The 22,292-nt window shown below is 39.6% G+C and overlaps 1 protein-coding gene across 1 annotated transcript in view; it reads left to right on the top strand.

Moving 5' to 3' along the window:
- LOC122815432 (protein mab-21-like 3) overlaps positions 1–22,292 on the top strand; it is a 110,287-nt gene that overhangs the window by 84,582 nt on the left and 3,413 nt on the right. Inside the window, exon 3 of the mRNA XM_044087920.1 lies at positions 18,448–18,598. Within this exon, the coding sequence (XP_043943855.1) occupies positions 18,448–18,598 (151 nt within the window). The remainder of the gene's footprint in view (positions 1–18,447; positions 18,599–22,292) is intronic.

The following is a 22,292-nucleotide window of genomic DNA, read 5'->3' as shown; positions in this document are numbered from 1 at the left end:
TGACCTACCAGGTACATCTGCAAGCACAATTCCTGCCAGGAACAAAAAGTACACTGGCAGATGAACTAAGCAGAAATCTCATGGATCCTCGCGAATGGAAGCTAAATCCAAAAGTGTTCAACATGATAAGAACGGAGTGGGACGCCCAGACATAGATCTATTTGCCTCCCCTCACAATTGCCAAATACAGACATTTTGCACAAGGACTTATCACTCTCAAGCATGGAAAGTGGATGCTCGATCATTCAGCTGGAAAAACCTGACCGTCTATGCCTTCCCTCCAATACCTCTTCTCACCAAAGTACTTCTAAAAGTCAGACAAGAGAGGCCAAAAATGATCCTAATTGCACCAGACTGGCCACGCCAGCACTGGTATCCAATACTAAAAACTCTGACTCAGGACCCAACTTGGCCTCTTCCTCTAATCCGTCATCTTCTGACACAGCAAAACTATCAGATTCTGCACAGTCAGCTCAGTACTTTACACCTGTCAGCATGGCGAATAATGCAGCCACTCAGACTGCAACTCTCTCTAAAGCTGTAATGGATGTAATTTTGGAAGCCAGGAGGCCCAGCACCAGGAAAACTTATGCAGAAAAATGGAAAAGATTCTGTACTTGGAACCAGGCACAAGGACTCGACCCACTGGTCCCTAATATACCTCAGATTTTACAATACTTGACTGAGATGTTGGACAAAGGCCTATCTTTTTCATCTATTAAAATCCATGCCTCTGCCATTTCAGCTCATTACAGTGCATCCTCTACTATGACAGTACTTCAGAGGGGCAAAGAATATAAGACCCCCTAGAAGAGAACCACTACCAACTTGGGACCTCAATTTTGTTTTAGAGAAATTAACACTGCCTCCATTTGAACCAGCCAGCACAGCTGATCTTAAATTTCTGTCATGGAAAACTGCTCTGCTCCTAGCAATAACTTCAGCAAGAAGAGTCTCAGAGTTACAGGCATTGATGGCTGTAGAACCTTTCCTCATTTTTCATCAAGACAGGGTTTCTCTTAGAACAAACCCCACATTCATGCCAAAGGTGGTGTCCAATGTGGCCTTAAACCAAACCATTCATTTGCCTACTTTCTACCCAAATCCCCAGAATAAAGGGGAGAAACTTCTGCACGCTTTGGATATACACAGGCAGCTATGATTTTACTTGGACAAAACAAAAGCCTTCAGAAAAACTGAGCAACTGTTTGTAGCTTATGCTGCAGGATCACAAGGAAAGCCAATTACAAAGCAGACAGTCTCTAAATGGATAGAACACTGCATCCGCTTCTGTTATGCACAGCATGGCAAATCTGTGCCTAAGGGCATTAGGCCTCATTCTACCAGAGCAGCAGCCACATCAGCAGCTTTCCTCAGAAGGGTACCAACCAAAGATATTTTAGAAGCTGCAACCTGGAGCTCAGTGCACACTTTCACCAAGCACTACCACCTACCTCTCTACTCCAAATCTAGAGCAGGCTTTGCCACCGCAGTTCTGCAGGGATTGCTAGCCTCGCCAAATCCAATCTAGACCCAGTCACCCAACCTCAGCTTTGGGATTCTACCCAAGTGTAATGACTGCAACAGTGAAACACGATGAACATAGTACAGTTGTGTACCTACCATAAATGTAGATGTTCGAGTGTATTCACTGTTGCAGTCCAGGTTACCCACCCAACATCCCCCTCTTTGCTGGGACTATTCTGTACTTCTCAACCCTATACAACCTATGTGGTGTATTTGCTTGTAGATTAAAGATATGTTTATAGTATTGTATGCATTGTTGTTTGGCATACGTATATCTTTTCAGCCTTCCTTTCTGGGGTCTCCTGACATCTGTGGCAAGAAAAACTGAAGAAAATGGCGTCGGTTGCAACATTTATATACCTGGCTCACTGATGTCAGGGAGGAAGCGACAACAACCGACGCCGGACCAAGACTTTGGAACTCGGGCCGACTGCGTGTCGCCTGCCGGCGGATAACCCAAGTGTAATGACTGCAACAGTGAATACACTCGAACATCTACATTTATGGTAGGTACACAACTGTACTTTCCACTCACCAGGCTAAACAAGGAGAAAGTCACTGTCAGCTGCCTGTCAGGTGCCAGGATCCGCCACATAACACATGTACTCAGGTTCACTCCACAGCAAGTACAAATACGACTCTGACATTGTCCATGTTGGTGTGAATAACCTGAGACATACCTCCCTGGTCTACATGAAAAGAGACATGGAGGAGCTTTCTGATCTTGTAGCCCAGGCAGGTATGACCCTAGCCCTGAGGAGCATCCTGCCATCACCCAGAATGATACCACAGTACAAGGACAAAATGATTGACTTCAACAATTGGCTAAGCTTCTGGTGACATTCTAAGGGAATCCAGTATCTGTCTGCCTAGGATGACATGATCGACAAACTACGATGCTTTGCCAGAGATGGCCTGCACCTGTCGCCCTTGGGATTCCGAATACTGACTAAGGATCTTGCCACCCCTATAGTGCCTTTTTTGGGCAAGATTCAAATGACAAATTCACCACCGTAACAGGTACAAGCAAGCAAAATCTGAGGGTAATGCTACTTGATGCTATTAGTCTAAACCTCAAAATGCACTCACTCGAGGCACTCCTTAAAATGGAGAATATCGACATCTGTGCAGTGACAGAGACCTGGTTCAAGGCTCCAGAGAGGACCCCTCCATGACCAGGCTATAATTCATACCACACTACCTAACTTGGACCGAAGCACTAAAGGCGGAGGCGTGTCCATATTCATTAAGGATATCCACACCTCCAGGCTAGTTGCTCAGCATAATGCATCTGAGATTATCCAAGTGCAACTAACTCTGGGAAAGACTGCAATGCAAATTGTAGCTTGCTACAGATCCCCCACCATGCCCCAGGATTCCCACTCCTCATTTCTTGATAGGTTGTACCCTAATATTTTCCAGTCTAACTCCCTAATAATGGGCGATTTCAACTACCCCACCATTAACTGTGAAAACTACTCATGCACCAACTCTTGTGCTCAACGTTTTCTGGAATTCATAAATTCCAATGCCTTGGATCAACTTATCCACACCCCCACCAGTGGCAGCAATATCCTAGACCTGGTCATTACCAACATGGGCAACCGATGTGCCACACCAGAGGTCAATTCCTCATTGGTCAGATCCGACCACAAGCAAATCACCCTAGACATCCACATCCCAGCCCCAGCCCCCATTAGAGAAACCACCGTAAAAAATTTCTCCAAAGCCAACTTCACAATTCTTAAGACAGAAGTGGCAAACTTTACGACACCCTTGCTGACGGACAATAGAGATACGACTGCTGAATCCTATATATACAATTGCACTTTATAAGCACTTGCATGAGTGCATGGATCATGCAATCCTAACAGAACCAAGATGCTATCCTCCAAAAAAGGAAGCCAATCTGGTGGTCCCCTGCTATAAACAAACTCTACAAAAGAAGAAAGAAACTGTTGCAAAAAAGAGTAAAATCCCATGATTATAGGAACTCTGTGGTCAGCCTCAGTAAGAAGCTGAGATCCCTCATAAAATCCTCCAAAGCTAGTTATGAAAACAAAATTGCCACTGATTCTAAAGACAACCACAAAGCATTCTATAGCTATGTCAAGAATCTCAATGGCAACACTCAGATCTGCTCTGAGTTGCATCACAATGGCACTAAATATACAGAACCAACTGATATTGCCAACATCCTGGCAGATAGGTTCAGTGCCAACTTTACCCCTCTCTCATCCCCTAAAGAGCCTATCTCTATACCGGAAGAATGCAAAGTACCTGTAATCACGGCTGCACAGGTAAAAAAACACACTCTCCAAAGCCAAGAACACAGCATCCATGAGACCTGACAACATCCCAGGCTGTGTTCTACAATGAACTACAGAATGAACTGGTACCCCACCTAAGTACCATGTTCAATCATAGCCTCACCTCAGGCTTTGTGCCCACTGAATGACACACAGCAACGGTTATCCCACTCCACAAAGGGGGAGCCACCACGGACCTCGGGAACTACCACCCCATTAGCCTGACGAGCCTGGTCTGCAAGGCTATGGAGTGTATCATCATGGAACTTATAAACAATGACATTGGTAATCTCCAAACTCTGGACCCTACCCAGTTAGGGTTTGTAAAAGGCAGATCATGTCTCCTAAACCTGACATACTTCTTTGAAGCAGTCACCAAGGCTGTATATGAGGGTAAGGTTGTACACACAGCCTATCTAGATTTTGCCAAGGCTTTCAACACCATCCCCCACTCTGGAATTATAGACAAACTCACTAAACTAGGTATAAATCCCTATGTCACAAGATGGGTTGCCAACTGGCTCACTGACTGAACCTACACTGTGAAAGTAGCAGACTCTAAATCCAACTTCAGACCAGTGACAAGTGGAGTACGGCAGGGTTCAGTCCTAGGTCCTCTCCTGTTTGGTATCTACTTCTCTGAAGTACAGGCTTACACAGAAGGTCTTTGGCTAACAAAGCTCACAGATTACTGCAAACTAGGAGCCATAATCAAATCTCCTAATGATGTGGACATCCTACAAAAGGGCCTCACTGAGACAGATGCCTGGTGTCAAAGCCATGGCCTCAAGCTCAATGCCAAAAAGTGTATTGTCATCCCTTTTGGTAAAAACTCTGTACCCATTAACTACCACATAGGCGGTAGTCAACTTAACACCAAAAGTGTGATAAGAGACCTTGGGATACAGATGGACAGTAGTCTCTCCTTTGTTAATCACATCGCCACAGTAGTCAGGAAATCCTTCTACATGGCACACATCATCACAAAAGGTTTCTCATCCAGGAAAAAAGAGGTCATTGTTCCCCTCTACTCATCACTCATTAGACCCATTATAGAGTACAGCGCCCCTTTTGGTATGTACCTCACAAGACATCTACAACAACTGGAAAGGCCACAGAAATACCTCACAAAGAGGATTACTGGCCTCAAACAGATGCCCTATGCAGACCATCTGAAAAAACTCCAGCTTTACTCTGTCGCATATCGCCTACTCAGAGGCGATCTCTGCCTAACATACAAAGTTATGTCAACCCCAGAGCTGTTGGACATGCTCCACATAAAGAAATCCCAATCCCTCCGAGCTACACACTCTAGGGACCTAAACCTTGTCACCACAATAAACAGAACATGCTGGAGGGATAGATTCCTGTCTCAGAGACTTCCCATACTCTAGAACAAACTACCTATCTATATCAAACAAAGCTCCTCATTAGCACTCTTCAAGAAAAATCTTGATGATTGGATAGGAGATAGGAAATTCACCCCGGGGATCACTTCTGTGGCCATGCTTGACAGGGGCACAGGAAAATAATTTTCTTGGGTGGCAAAAGCCAGGGTACCATCTGGCCAGGCTTATATAGGCCCTAGGGCCAATAGCCTAATACCTACCTATGAACATACCTTTCCCGATGCACTCATTTTGAAGTACTGACAAACACATCTTATTATGTCAACAAGTTCAATAGCAGTTAAAAGCAGCTGCAGTACAAGTGAAGGACTTGTAAAAAGAAGTACTTATCTTGTACAAGCAGAGGTAGTTTTCCTGAAGGAGTCTTCTGAAATTCACCTTTTCCAAATTCAGTGTTCTTCAGTTTGTATTATAGCTTGATAAGTCTCTCTGCCTGGCCTCACATTTATATTGCGCAGATTCACATGGCTAAGTATGATGATATGCAAATGTGACCTCAATGTGTTATACTAAATTGCTCAGTTTGCATGATGAGAAGACCTGCTAACTACTGCACTTGAGTTTCCAAGATGATGTGTACACATCTGAGCTGCTGCTGGTAGCACTTCACACATATGGACTAGGCCATGCCTCCAAGGTGATGTAGTTCTATATATAACCATGTCTAAATAGAGTAACTGTAGTACCCGGCTTCTTAACAGCATACACTGAGATAAAGGATTGCTGTGTTTCTCACCTCAACTTGCCTTTAGAAACCATAGTAATATAGTACTATTATTTTCCTAGCATGCCATACGTCGCACCTTTGAGGTGCTTGTCATTGCCAATCATTGCACAACAGATGGAACACTTGAGATTCATTTTGGGCATGAATTGTCTTCCATTTCTCACTGAGATTCTTCAAGGTGAGACATCACGGCTAGAAAAGGAGGCAGTAGTACTCTTTTTTTTTTTTTTTTTTAGAGTACAGAACTGGTGTAATGAGAATTCAAAATTTTTTCTCTACCTCTTCCTGAATAAGGATTACCACAGAGGCACCTGCAGGAGTGCTGTCAAGGGCCCCGTATAAGACTGAAGCCTGGCATAATTTAGCCCAGGCTGTCACCCATTCACTGGCATCCCATTTGTGAGGGTAGCAGTGCCATCACCATTACAGTGACATAAAATATTTCAATCCTGGCCTCCTAGGCCAATGAAAGGATGAAGTTAGATAGCAGGCACTACCTATATACTGTAAGTAGCACTTGTGTTTGCAACTTGTATAACCTCTCTTTCATTCCATCCACATATAATACACAATTCTCATTTATAAATGTAGCCCTTGAAGATATTGAAGTTAATAGACACCTGAAAAGCAAGAGATTGTAGTGCCACAGAGAGACCTGCAGGTGAATATATATCATTCCAAATGTACATATTTAAATATTAACAGTAGTAGGGATTCATGTGTAGCTTTCATAAGTTACTACCATTTCTGTAACAACTACCTTAGGCCAAAGGCAGCAGAATGAAAGTGAATGTTGTATGTGTATTTGTATTGTTCATACAGCTTGTCATACACTTGGGCAATAAGCATTGTGAACCGTATATGGATGGCACTCAGTAAACTTCATCCTCCCAGCAGCCTATGAATTAAGACTGTGCTTCTGCTCCCATATTATCAGGTTGCCTGTGGCTCAAGCCCCATCTGTGTTGTCATAAAATGTTTCAGTTGAGGCTTCTATTTCATTATACTAAGTACAACGTTAGACATGGGAAACGTATGAGCAACATTTTTGGGTGGGTGGCTAACTCTTATCCTCTTACCGCAAGAAATCTGAACAGAGCCTGACATAATGGGGGACAAAGGACCAAAAATAGGGACACATTTTAAATATTGCTCTTTTAAACTTATAAAGTTGCTAGAACAACAGGATGTGTGTTAGCATGCATTTTCTGAAGGATATGAAGTCTCAAAACTCAAATGCATGTCATTATTTAGTGACTTTAATCCTTAGATCATCCCAGTGATTTGTCAAAAAAATAAAATTTTTATCGGTAACAGATCAAAAATATGAGGTAGAAATCTAGACTTTCTGCGAAAATCTGTACAGTTGAGAGATATGGGTGGATATCTGTGTTACAGATAATAATTGACAGTACATTTCTTCACTTACATCCTGTGATTGAAAAGCATGTCTGAGCAACATTTATCTTTGTAAATGTACACTTGTCTAAGATATCCCATGAATGCATCTTGGACTACAGAACCTGCTGCATTGTTCAGGTAGCTCATCCTGTTAATCCTTTGCCTTTTGGAATGAAGGTGTGGATGGTTGTGAGTTCAGGTCCCCTCATACTAACAACATTTTAAACTTTGGAAATGTGTTTGTTGTTCATTCATGTATACTAGGTATAATTTAATCATATGAGAAGTACATATGAGCTGTATTTTTTCACTGTATTTTGATTTCTGTCTTCCCAGCCTCTTTTTAGCTATCCTTTCTATTACATACATATATTTTGTTAATTATTTTATCTTCATTTATTTTACTATTATATGCAGCAGTGGCATCTAGACCTGCACCCATCCCACAGCCAAGGCCTACTAGCCTCCCACAGGTGACAACAGCAGTGGTACCACCACAACCACCTCCACAAGCTCCCGGCACATCTGGATCCTATCATTTCACAATGAACTCGTCCTTCCCTGTTCACACTATCCACTACAGGTAGTCATGCAATGGATGCTGGGATTGTTGTAACCATTGTTAGCAGTACCAGTGGAAGTAACTCATTTGTCTCCAATCAGCACTTGGCAGAAATTTTGAGGGAGATTATCGATAGGGGATTGAATGCCTGAGTTCACCACTTGGCAAACCTCCTACAGTAACTCGTTGAGTTGCACCACTGTCCAGCACTATCTCCACCATCTGAGATAAGACCCAGTGGTGATAGTACCCAGGGTGAAGGGTAATTTCTAACTGGGTCACAGCTGGTAGAGACTACAGCAGCAGACACCCCATCCTGGTGTTCCCCTCCCTTTCGTGTCAGTGTCCACCCCCATTGGGTGTTCAGTCCTTCCCATACTGTTGTCTTCCTTCTGTTTGCGCAAATCCTCTTTCACCATTGTTCTCCTCTTCCTTCACTGGGTTACTACTCACCCTCACAGACTTGTCTGTCTTCTCCTGCTAGCTATATTAACCCTTTTACCTTTCTCTTCTCTCACTTCCTTTCTTCTGCAACTTACGAGTCTTCTCTTTATGTTTGACAAATGGGCAGTTGTCCTCCAAAAAAAATAACTGTAGCCCATCTTCCCTATCTCCATCCTGCTCATTCCTTAGATATCTACCTTCTGTTCCACCCTCTGCTTGCTTCCCCTTTTCATCTCTTTCTTATAATCCCATTTCCACTCTTTAATCTGTCATTAAAATATATAAACATGTCAGATGTCTATGCAGGGCTTCTAAACCAGTTACCTTTTGTACTCATACTTTGTGCAGTAGTTGGAGAAGAGCAACATTATTGCTCATGTACAGTTCTTAAACATTAGCACTGCCCATCACATAGTAAAGAGCTAGGCTAGCATGTTTCCTGCAACCATCCATTATGTACAGCCATTATCATGCACTATCTACTTTGACCTTTGCCAGTATTGACCAAATAAATGAGCTGAGCATTGCTGTGTGAACAGTTGTCATGTACAAAAACAGCTTGATGGCTTTCACTAGCAAAGTATTAAACTGCCAGCTATGCCTGTCCCTAATGGATTAGACACCAAAGGTAGTTTTCTGAATAGATATTGTGGAATCTCTTATTCTGTTATTTTGCAACTGTCGGACATCCAACTTCTCTGTGTTTCCCTGAAGCCGTTTTGTCTCATTATTATGGTAACCCAGCCTGTAAATAAAGTGTTTTACACGGTATTAGTGATGAAGATTCTGGTTTTAAATCCCATCAGGGTTGTATGTTTTATTCTGCAAGTATCTGACATCCAACTGCAGCATGTTTCTCATAAGCCTTTGGTCTCATTGTTACAACAGCTCAGCATGTAAACACACAGTACAAGTGAAGATTGTGGGTTCAAGTTAAATCTAAGCATGTACTGTACTTGTTAAAGTCAGGTGGTTATTTCCTGTCATTTGCATTACAGTACAGGTAAAGTGGTCAGACTTTGATGATGAAAATATATTTGGTCACTAATTTTGTACTTTTCTTTCCCCCACACATTTATGTGTTGTATATTTTTCTTTTCAGTTATGTGACACTTACATGCAGCAACATCTATATGAGATCACTTAGTACTATCTGTGCATGTTACTCTACTACCAATGGTTACTATATCACTGCCAGGAACACCTCACCCAGTAACGTTCCAAGCTGTTATGCTCACTTCCACTCCTTCCCATTACCACTGCGTTTCCGCTGCATGTCTGATGCCCCGCCCCATCTCCATAGTCTTCCACACGCCTTCCACACCCATGATTGTGTCATTGCTCCCTTCACAGTCTTGTCTATTTTATATGTTTATTTGTGTGTCTTACTACGTCTTCTACCCTGCAAATGTCCTCTTTATTCTCTTACTATCTTCCACAAGATACCTTTTCTACATATCTAAATGCATTATGGGTCAAAAAGATGATCAGAACACGAGCCTTGGAACCTGTAAGGTTATCACTTATTTTGTTTGTCTTGCTACAGCTGTGTGCAGATGTCTCATGACAGGCACCTATAAAACTTGTACTCAACAAATGAGCATTACTGCTGCTCTTACTTCCCTCTGGCAACAACATAGTTCTGCTCACTCTTTCTGCAGGTCCCTGCTGCAGACATAGCATGCACAGTTAATGAGCTCTTTGCAGCGCACACTTCCCTGGCTATATTCATTGATAATGAGCATCAGGGCCCATTGTACACTCACATACAGTAAACAGGGGAGAGCTGGCTTTGATAGTAGCTACAGTGTTTCTGCATCCCAAACACTAATAATGTCCATATTATTTCTCCTCAGTGGACTTGCAACAAATAAATATTAAATAATACTTCAAGTTAATGCCTATTTTATTAACACCTGGGCCCTTAGATGCACACAGAAATTACATTTATCTTTTTGTCTTTTTTTACTTTACTATAGTCTCCTGACAGAAAACATAAAGACTTTTTTTTTATCAGCAGCAATCACTACACATTATACATAGGAAAAATGCAAGCAGTAGGTCTCTAAGTTATATGTGAAAGTATCAACATAATGTAGGTAGGTGTCTTTTTTTTAAAGACAATTTTTATTAATGTAACATATTTACAATATATACACAGAAAGGAAAAGATTTTCAACATCACATATTGTTATATAAGGATAGGAATGCATTGGATCATCAAGATAATTAACACATTAAGAGTCTTGGTATTTCAATAGTAACATTTCAAGGTTATCTGAAATACTAAACGTCTTAGTATGATTTATAAATTTTATTCTTATCACTTAATTTTCAGATAGAATTGCTGTAAAATTTAAAACTTCTTTGACTATAAGAACTGAGTTTAATTTCCAATTTTTTGTAATAACTTTTCTAGCAATTTCCAAAAGAGCCCCAGACATTCTTTGCTCTTAGGAATTTACAGATACAGGAAGTGGAACATTTATTAGTATTACTGATCTAGTTAAAGAACAATTATCAGACCATAAACACTTAAAATGTGCTTATCTCTTTCCAATATACATTTAATTTTTCACAGTCCATAAACATGTGTGTCCAATCAACTTTTACATGGTAGGTGTCTTTTCTGACAGTCAAGGCAGACACTTTATGCTGATACATTAAGCTTACAGTAACAAGGACCTAAAATATATTTAAACCTAACGCTTTTGTGATTTTTCATATTGTATCTTTTTACAAAGTGTAACTACACAGAGATTTTATGTTGCATTTTATTTTTCATTTTCTCCACACTAATGTCATGTTTTGGAAGAGAGGCCTCATTTGGGCAGATGGTTTGTTTAGCATAAAGTAGCACAGTTTATCTTAGTGTGTCTGAGGGTTTCAGGTAGAGAAGGCAGCATTTCTTTAGGGTGCAGAGCCAGATCATAGTCAAATGGGGACTTAAGCAAGGTAATGAACCAAATCATCTCTTCAGCCATTCTGGTGTCCCATTACCTGTCTTTCTCTCTCCATTTACCATGAACACTGTTCAAAACTGTCAGTAGGCATACTGTTTTTTTTTTTCTTTACAGTGACTTCGGAGATATGGATTTAATTTAACACATTTATTTCAGACTTTATAGCACAAACACTCTAGTTATAGTACAAACACCCCAGTCATTTGCTACACAAACAGTTGCACTTTGAAAATAGATTTAGCACAAGCAATAGTAAGTTTCTCTTGAAAACAAACAGTACACATCTCTTCCCTTCAAGCTCACATTCATTGAAAATGCATCTGACCAGTGGCGGTTTAAATAAACCTTGATACCTGGGCTATTTTCAAACCATGGGCCCCCGTATACATTTTTAGGACAGTACATAAAGGCATTGTATTCGTTAATTTACTTTCCTGATTAATCTAAATTATTTTTCTTGTTTAATACAGTGTCATTTTATAGAGTGCATTTTAAATTTGCAGTTTTGAACATTTTTTTCCAGTAAGCAGTGAAACAAAATGTACGAACCAATAATGACAGGAGTACCCATTTCAAAAGATTTCATCCATAAAAAGCCACTCAAACTGCTGTCATTATAATTTAATGATATTTCTGCTCAACAATCACTGCCACTAAATTGACTACACATCACGTCTGATTGTGATAAAAATGGCCACAATAAAGTATTCCAATTTTCTTTACACAAATGCACACTAGTCCTGCAAAAACAGACTAATGACATTTTAACTTTATCAGCTCAGCAGGGTCAGTCAGTTTTATCTACAGATATACCCTAAACCCAACAATTATAGCTACATTGTTGAGTGTAGCCTTCTCAGATGTCTGTGTCACAAATTAATAATAATGAAGACCAAAAGATTACACCAGCAACTCGGATTAACAGCTCATTAGTCAAAACAAAATGCTACTATGACTAAAAAATAAATACCATCGAGCTGACACATGGCCAGGTTAAAGACAAAACATTGTATTCAGTAAGCCCTTTCACAACACAAGGTTGTGTCAATGGTCTGAAGAAGCAACCTTGTGTTGTAAAAGCACTTACCAAATAAAAAGTTTTATTTTTAACCTTGCCATGTATCGACTCGATAGTATTTATTTTTTAGTCATAGTAATAATAATGACCACAGTTACATATTTCAACATTGTAATTTGTTTCACACAAACACACAGTAATCAGTGTATCCCTACTTAAGTCACACACACTCATACACATGTACAAACATTAGTCCTGCATAGCCAGATGAAAGACTGTTTAAAAATGACCAGATAAGAGCATAAGGTACATTCATCCACAGGGAGTGTATCACACCCATCAGCATTTATGGCCACTTTGTTGACAGTGTACACCCCTTAGTGTTATGAAAAAATAAATTACATGTACTTTATTGGTAGCTTTGCATGAACTACATTAAACTGTATAAAGACCATGAGCATCATACCATAACATCCAGCCAGGTGTAGCTCAGTTTAAATAGAAGATGATTTATGAGAGAATAAGAAATATTAACTACCTGATAATATAGATTCTAAGTTAATATGCACAATCTCTGTAGAGGTAAAAGCCATCTGAATAATTCTCCTCTGAATAATTCTACATTAAAGAGAACTATTAGCAATGCAGAGGTTGCTGGCTGCAAACAACTTTGCATTTTAGTGCTTCACCTACAAATGTAGTGCCTGCTGCCATGAAGAATAAATTATCTATGTTGGATTAAAAAATGGTGTGCTGGTGATATTGCCATGACATTTCCTGAACAAGATCAGCTATGCAATAAGGAATGGCTGGTAAATGATGACAACAGGTTCGTAGTTAACTAGGCATGCAGTTCTGAAGACCAGTTAAGGAGTCTCATCCAAATTCACAATTGTTCAGTGTTACGCAGTATCTAAATGAAGGTAGAAATATTCAAACTCTGTACCTTTGCCATAAGAAGTAGTTTATTAACAAGCTGGAGCTTTAGTCCTTTGCACTAACTGCCAGCATAACAGCTTTTAAGTACATTCAGAAATCCTTTACAATCTGACCTTGTAATGAAGACTAAATCACAGTTATATGCAACAATGGCAACATAATGGATGCTGAAGATCAGATTGTAAAGTAATGCAGACTATATGGCATGACAAACATCAAACCCTTTGCGGTTGCTGGAGACTGTAAAGAAGGTATTACAAATATATCTTACTAAAATACAACGTGGTTATACTATATTACACAATACAGATATGTTAATGAATTAATTCATTCTTTAGTACAGTGAATAAAACAAAGCATTTACAGACAGAATAAAGGCTGCAGCAGCATTTATCCAGCAATCCACAAATCATACAAAAATCAGAAATATCACTGCATATAGAATACTATTTTTTTTTTTGGGGGGGGGGGTCTTACATGCTTGCAGGACACCTGCATCTCATTTTTGATCTCCCTATGTCTTCTGTGTCATTAAGATTAGCTATCCCATTTGACATCACTCAGTACAGATCTAGCCTACTTGAATGGCTAATAATGCTGTATTTTGCAACTTACATCTCCAGAGTCAACAGAGCCAGATTGTGGACAAATGGGTCACTATGCAGGATAATGAATCGGGGCTCTCTGCTACCCATGTCAATATCCCTTTGTCTGTCACTCCCTAAGTGCCATAAGCACTATTCAAACTGGTCACAGTACATATGGTTTTCTTCTTTACATTTACAATTTTTACAGAGACTTGGATTTCATTTAGAAGTATGAAAAACAACAAAACACTCTTACATTAGAAACAGACTTGGCATGAGAAACAGTAAACTTATCTTCTTTCCTTGAAACTCACATTTAAACAAAGTGTATCTCTGACACCCCATTAAACTACAATAGATTTGCTGGGCATCATATTCAAACAGCATATAGTGAAGTACTGTGTGAAGGGTACAAGAATTCAAAAGACAAATGTATAACATACTTGCTAACTGCCTGGGACAGCCCACTGGACATGTGCCCCTTTCCAGGAACACCCCAGGAGTATTGTCCAGTGAAGTAGCTTGGCAGAATGACGCAAAATGAAAAATGAAGACTGAGGGACTCAAACCATGTACTACAGGAAGCAGTTGTATAGCAACTCATAGCCTTAGTGATCGACACTAAGCACTACATATACTACTGTAAGCCCAAATGGTGCATTTCACACCTGTGTGCTTGCAAAAAAAAAAAAAAAAACTAAATTAAAAATGGATTTATAGTTAAAATATAAACATTAACCTCATAGACTTCATGCTGACCAGTTTATTCGCAGCTAAGTAATGAACACTCTATCAACATTGAGGAAACCAAGGATCACATCAAAGAACATGGCCCATGTCATGATGCTTCTTTATTAAAATCGGTTTCACTTCACTGGTACCATAACTACTTTGGTTCATAGGTACTAGTTACTTGGCTTGCAGTCCAGTGGACTACTGAGGAGCCTAGCCCAAATGTCCAGTTCCCAAAAGCACTATATGGTTAAGTGACTTACTCAAGAATAGGTTGTAATATGAAGCAAAATCAGTTATGTTCTGCAAAAATAAAGAAAAATAAAAACAGACTACTCTAAATCACTTAAAGAGTTATCAGAACAGGTTTTGCATCAACATGTATATTATGAAACTGAAAAACAGTAAAACTCTAAAGACTGACATTGACTAACTATAATCCTAATCCATCGTAATTTACCAAAAAAAAATAAAAAATTAATGGAGGTTTGTCAGGCACTGTATGAGGACTTAGCAGTTGGTGTAAAGGATTAAGGCGCTTGTCTCCTGTAACCAAGGTAGAGGGTTTCGGTCTAAGCAAGCCAGTTAACTAAACTGCTTTCTCAAACTGGGACTTCACACACACACACACACACACACACACACACACACACACACACAATTAGCCCCTGCCTGATCCACTGTTAAATCTCAGCCTGTTGGAGCTACTCTGCTGTGTTTGTCTCATTGGCTGAAACGGTGTGGATGCCAAGAGAAAGCAAAGCAAGAAGCAAAGAAGCAGTATTTTATTGGCTGAAATGTGCAGGCACTGGAGAAAAAGCAGTAAGGTGCTAATGCTGATTAATGTTGTGGTTGATTCCCCCCACCCCCCCAGCAGCACTGGGACCTAGGCAGCTGCGTAGGTCAACTAGTTCTGGATCTGTCCCTGTTAGGGAGTGTGGAGTTTTCTCATTTACAGGATGCATTTTCTTAGCTATCAAAGGAAAGCACAGCATGTCTTTGAGGCCTCTTCTGCTTTTACTGAAGGAACATTTTCTTATCTATCTGAGGAAAGCGGGTCTATATTACTGTGCCGAAAGACATGTTTGACAAACATGTCCTAATTGACACAGTAATATCGACTTGAGTAAAAACCTAAATGACTGAGTCAGTGAATTTTTTCCCAGGGGAAAAAAATCACTTGGCCATCATCAGGGATTTGCCCTTTCCCCACTGTGGTGCGATATCTGAGTTAGTATATTTAGTTAGGGGTGGGTGTGGGGGGCACAGCCACATTGTACAGTTTGAAAGTGTGTTTTTTTTCTGTACAGCCGAGCGTCCCTGGGAAAAAAATCTCTGACTCGGCCATTCAGGTTTTAGGCAAGTCGATATTGCTGTGTCGATTAAGATATGTTCGGTGAACATGTCTTTCGGCACAGTAATATAGACCCAAGGAAAGCACATGTCTTTGTATTGTTTAGAAACTTGTTTTAGCAAGAGTTGAGCAACTGGAAATATTAATCATAAATATATAACACATCATTGTACCTGTATTGGGAGGAAGAAACATATGTATAATTGTTTACTTTATTCTATTTTCTGCACTTAACTTTTTTAAATTCTGGCTATCCAGAAGTTCTGTTCAGATAGTGCCTCAGTACTGATGCTCAGCTCTGTAACAATAATCAGCATGGTTCATGTAGATGTTCCCTCAGAGGAGAAGAATTACAAGGGAAAGGGAAAACTTTTTTTGGTGAACATTGGCTCTAGATGATGGTCACTTTTGATGTTGCATCCCTATGCAATGTGAAAAAATGGGAAAAAGTGGTTTTGGATGGATGGAGCAGGATGATTGTATGGGAAGATGACATCAGTTAATTTTATTGCTACTAAATTATAACTGGTCTGGAGATTTCTTAGAGAGACACAGACTCTTCTTGTGCTTGTTACTCCAGATTATATTATTCCTTAGTGAAACCTTTATAATCCAGTTTATGGAGAGTGATTTAGGTTTGTACCTGCACCAAAAAATGGCCTACTTAGGATGGATCAAGGCCTGTTGTCAGTTGATTGGTGAGGGGCTGACAGGCCTGTTGTTAGTTGATTGGTGAGGGGCTGACAGATCTGTGTAAATAATAAGATTTGCACTGGTCCCCTCAAGGAAAGTGTAGCTGATGCTTGTTTGGATGAGTTCTAATCCTGTAATTCCATTGATACTGTAAAACAGAGTCCTCCACCCCATTGACCCCAGCACTATGTACCATTGTGGATTTAGGCCTGTTTGAATGTGATCTGAAGACTATTAAAGATGGTGTAGTTTTTACCATTTCTCTGTTTTTTTTTTTTCCTGTTTGGGTTAATAAACATCCATTGTAGTACTTCATTGAATTCTGATTATCTGTTATATGGTGCTATGCAGTTTGCTTTGATTTGTGCTTTAGGTATATAAGCTTTCCTGCTGCTGCAAAAGGAAAAAAATGTGAATATGCTGAGTGTGGATAAACCTTTTTCGACGGTGGTTACTTCTTTTTCACTTGTTTGTGGGCCTGCTTATTGCTTGTAGGGGGAGCCTTCATAGTGAAGCTATTACTGGCCAAGAAATCGGAGGATATTTTTATCTTCATCCTTTTGTATGGTCTTTGTTTAGATAAATCTGCACACTGTAGTCTGTTGGTGCATGTTTGAATAATTTGACTTTATCCTCTTCTTTTACTTTGAAATTCTTCTGAAATAAAATGGCTCATAATGTGTTTAACCTTTCAGTTTTTGAAAGTTTTTTACATTTTTAAAGTATGTATGATTATTTACTTTATGAAAGGAAACTGACAGATTAAGTACTGAAAATAAAAATATGCAGCTGTGATTTGTACACCACAATCTTCATCTTTCAGCTTTTCCCGGTCAGAGGTTGCCACAGCGGATCAACTCTCCACTCATGACTGGCAGTGGAGACGCTTAAAAAGACTTCTGTTGGGAAGGTCTTTAAAGGAATAAACCAGAAGCATATTTCAGAGTCCAGCAGTCACTAAAAAAGTTGAAACATTGATTTTTTATAGCTATTAACCAAACTGAATTGCAACTAAAGTGTTTCTTAGCAATAACAGTATCTGTCACTGTAGACTACATAGAGAACATGTAACCAACTGCATCTGTGGTGTGCCTTTCTGAGGAACCTGTGTTAGCGCACAGAGCTGAGAAGTAATAGTAGTACTGAAGAGAAATATCTGGGCTACACCATGGTTTGTAGGTGTGTAAGCCCAAAAGTGAAAATATCTAATCCAAATGACTTTTACAGAATAAAGATATAATAGTGTAAATACTAAAGCCCTGCATCTTTAGGTAAAATATATTGGGAAGGATATTTCATTTTTCTGTTTTTCATAATGTATGTTGCAAAACTGCACCTGTAATGTATCCAACAGCACCCAAGGGGAATGAAATCTAATGAGGAAGTTGGAATTAGAAAGCAAGGAGAAACAACAGGTGAATATACAGAGTTTAAGTATAAAAACATACAAAACAAATTCCTATGCATATTAAATTTCCATTACTTTTAAGATGTGTCTGTCCTAGAATTGTGTGTATATGCATGTGTGGAGGGAATCTAAGGAGTTACTCTATGTAAAGAAGCATGTAACTGCTGTAGTGTAAACAATCTTAATGATGTTTAAATGGCAGTCTTGATCCAAACTGTCAATATTTTTCTGATTTTTTTTTTTAATCATGCCACTTTAAAGAAGGTGACTCCAGGGACTAGAGCCGGATGAGATAATAGAAGACTTTTAGTTTAGCTGATAACATAAAACACTTTTAAGATGTACAGTAATGGTTATTGTCGCTCTGATCTCAGGTTTTCATTTTCACGCGTTGAGCGCTTTTTGCTGGAGGACATAGACAGTGATCGTGGAAGACGAAAAGATACTCTACGGATCTTGAAGAAAGTCCGGTTAGATCGCTGGAAACCACAATTTGGAAAACTGCTGGTCTCTTATCATTTAAAGGTGAATCATGGAAGCTGTTCTGTCTGCAATAACAAAATGCAACAGTTTTTAAGTGGAGCTTAAATTTATTAAAAATAACTTAATCCACATATAGTAAATGGTAAAAGCTTACTCAGCATTACTGTAAGTCTTGCTTTACACAGCCCCATCAGTACATAGGTAGTGGGATATAGTGAAGGCTTCAGCTCAGTATACACTGTCCATCAGTACATAGGTAGTGGGATACAGTGAAGGCTTCAGCTCAGTATACACTGCCCCATCAATACATGGGTGGTGGGATACATTGAAGGGAAGGCTTCAGCTTAGTATACACAGCCCCATCAGTACATAGGTAGTGGGATACAGTGAAGGCTTCTGCTCAGTATACACTGCCCCATCAGTACACAGGTGGTGGGATACAGTGAAGGCTTCAGCTCAGTATAGACTGCCCCATCAGTACATAGGTAGTGGGATACAGTGAAGGCTTCAGCTCAGTATACACTGCCCCATCAGTACATGGGTGGTGGGATACAGTGAAGGGAAGGCTTCAGCTTGGTATACACAGCCCCATCAGTACATAGGTAGTGGGATACAGTGAAGGCTTCTGCTCAGTATACACTGCCCCATCAGTACACAGGTGGTGGGATACAGTGAAGGCTTCAGCTCAGTATACACTGCCCCATCAGTACATAGGTAGTGGGATACAGTGAAGGCTTCTGCTCAGTATACACTGCCCCATCAGTACATAGGTAGTGGGGTACAGTGAAGGCTTCCCCTCAGTATACACCACCCCATCAATACATACGTGGTGGGATACAGTGAAGGCTTCAGTTCAGTATACACTGCCCCATCAGTGCATAGGTGGCAGGATACAGTGAAGGCTTCTGCTCAGTATACACTGCCCCATCAGTACATAGGTGGTGGGATACAGTGAAGCTTCAGCTCAGTATACACTGCCCCATCAGTACATAGGTGGTGGGATACAGTGAAGAGAAGGCTTCAGCTCAGTATACACTGTCCCATCAGTACATAGGTAGTGGGATACAGTGAAGGCTTCAGCTCAGTATACACAGCTCCATCAGTATATAGGTGGTGGGATACAGTAAAGGCTTCAGCTCAGAATACACAGCCCCATCAATGCATAGGTGGTGGGATACAGTGAAGGCATCAGCTCAATGTGCTTATCAGCTGTTAAACAGAGAGTAAGGAAACTGCATGCAGCAAGGTCCCTTTACTAGTGTGATGGCAACACAATATCAGCAAACCTTTTAAATGATTAAGGCATGGAAGTCAAACCTCTCAACTGTCCTTATTTTGGAGAAACATTCCAATTTTTCAGGCCTGATTATCCCTGCAGAGGATGTCCCTGTTTTTGGAGGTGTGTCCCCATTTTTAGGCTTGGTTGGTTTACCCCTGCACACAATTTACTGAACCCCCTCACTTCATTTGATTTTTTTTTTGTATGGTACATAGAAAATCACATTACATGCACCAGCATACTAGTGGCACCAATAATGTAAAGAAAGAGGATGATATCTTAAATCTCTATTTTTCCAAAGCAAAAATAAATTACCTTGTGTGTTAGACTCTTGCAATACAGTTCATTAAAGTCTACATGTTTTATACTTTTTCTGTGAAAATGTGCTTACATGTTTCCATCATTTTGCTAATCTGTGTTTATAAACGTGTTTTTAATAAGTATCCCACATTTCTACTGAAATGGGAAGAGTTATGGGCTAGTTTATATTCAAATTTTATGCTAATTAGATGTCCAGATTTTTAGCTGGAAGTTACTACTTTTCATGGTCCTGTGTTCCTATTTTCAGTGGTTGTAGGTTGAGAGGTAGGATAGAAGGTGATGAATAAAAATATTCTCTGTTTGGTTCCATCTGTTGTCCTTACCTAAACAAGTATGGAATAATGCTGTGACACCAAGAGGGTAACTGTAAACTGTCAAACATTCCTTCACAATGTATCATAGGTTCATAGTTGTTTACTAGGCTAACGACCACAATGGCCTTTTTAAGCCTAGCCATGCATCCCAAATCTCTGACAAGTTCTGATACCCTTAATAAGAGTAAGCATGGGCCTGTGAGATGAAAAATGCTTGACGGCAGTTCACAGCCTTAAATTGAAAGTGGTGGGATCATAAGTGTTTAGGCTTTCTTCCACCATATAAGTTTAGTGCAATATTTGTATATAAGATTTAGGTATATGAGTTTAGAACAGTATCCATTTGAGCTTAGTACTATCTGTATATACATCCTACCTTTATTCCTAGCCTCGAGCTAAATATTGGTACATCTGTTCATTACTACGTTTCATATTGTATGTATAGCTAATGTTTGCTGCAGCATGTATATTCAATTGTTCTTCATGTACTCTGTTGCTCTTTTATTGTTCTTTGGAGCTTTTCTCCCCCGGGTCTCCACTGAAAAAGGACCTGTGTCCAGTTAGAATTTCCTGGTAAATAAATACATAAATATAGTGAGAAAGGAGAGTCTAGAGCATGGATTTTATTTCCTTTAGAACAACAAAGTCTAGATTGAGTTTCACTACCGAAAACAGTAAGGACATTTTCCTGTTGTGTATATTTGGCTGAATAAAACACACTACTAAAGACAAACAATAATTAATTAATTAATGGTATGAATACATTTTTGCCCTGGTCTTTTTTGGATATAGTGGCTGTTAAATTACGCTCACTCCTTGGGCCAAAGGATTTCTCCTTTTTGCCATAGAGAGCTTTTTAATTGCTTCTATATGTAGACAGTTATAACATAGACTGCTAAAGTCACACACTGAAACAAAAATAGACTTTGTCCTCTTTTAGAGAATAGTTCATTATAAAGCATGGGGTTAGACCTTTACCCTGGCTTCAGTGGAGACGCTGCATGCTAAGGGAAGGGGTGGGCATCCAGATTAAGAAGGGTAAGAAAAGTTCCACCAATGTCACCTATAACCTTGATATGTCATGCGTGTCTCAGCTAGTGCTTGGCACTAATAAAGCATCAAAGCACTGGCTAATATAATTCTTTATGATGACAATCTATAGCATAATACACCTTGGTCTGTACAGACATTATATAATGGATCTGAAGACTAAATATAAAACCACCAAAGGAAATACCAGTACAGCTGCAAAATGTAGAAGGCAGATCTGTTTTGGAGACTGTTTTTGTCAATGTTTAAATAAATTAAGACATGTTATTTCATTCAAAACCAGAGAGAAGAACATAGCAAAAGAGTGTCAGACTTACCAAAAGCCAAATATAGTGAAAATCACAGTTTCAAAACACAGTGTCACTGTAAACAGAGCAAAAATGTTTTTTCAAAAAAAAAAGAATATTTCTTGGGGGGACCTGACCCTTCATCATGTCCAATCAGGGTGATATACCCCACATGGCCCCTAAAAACGTAATTAACTGTAAGTTATAAGTTCAGTGAGAGAAAAAGTAGCTTTCCCCAGTGTAGCAACCCACCCTCAGCATTTTTCACTTCTCTCAAAGATCTGCAGTAAGTAAATAAGTAAGATCTTTTTGTAATACCACCCACATTCAAATAAAAAACATTATACATCTGGAAAAATGGAGCAAACAGTGCTATATTGCCTTCAAATGTAGTTTAATTAAATTATAAAAAGAAATATAAATGTTTGTTCTCCATCAATTCTTCATTGACTGGTTTCAACAAATTGTCAAACTTGAAATGAGAG

This window comes from Protopterus annectens, chromosome 11.part0 (assembly GCF_019279795.1).
Source record: "Protopterus annectens isolate FY-2018-M chromosome 11.part0, PAN1.0, whole genome shotgun sequence".
Taxonomy (NCBI): Eukaryota; Metazoa; Chordata; order Ceratodontiformes; family Protopteridae; genus Protopterus; species Protopterus annectens.
Note: the sequence above shows the minus strand (reverse complement) of the source record. Positions and strands in the feature narration are given on the sequence as shown.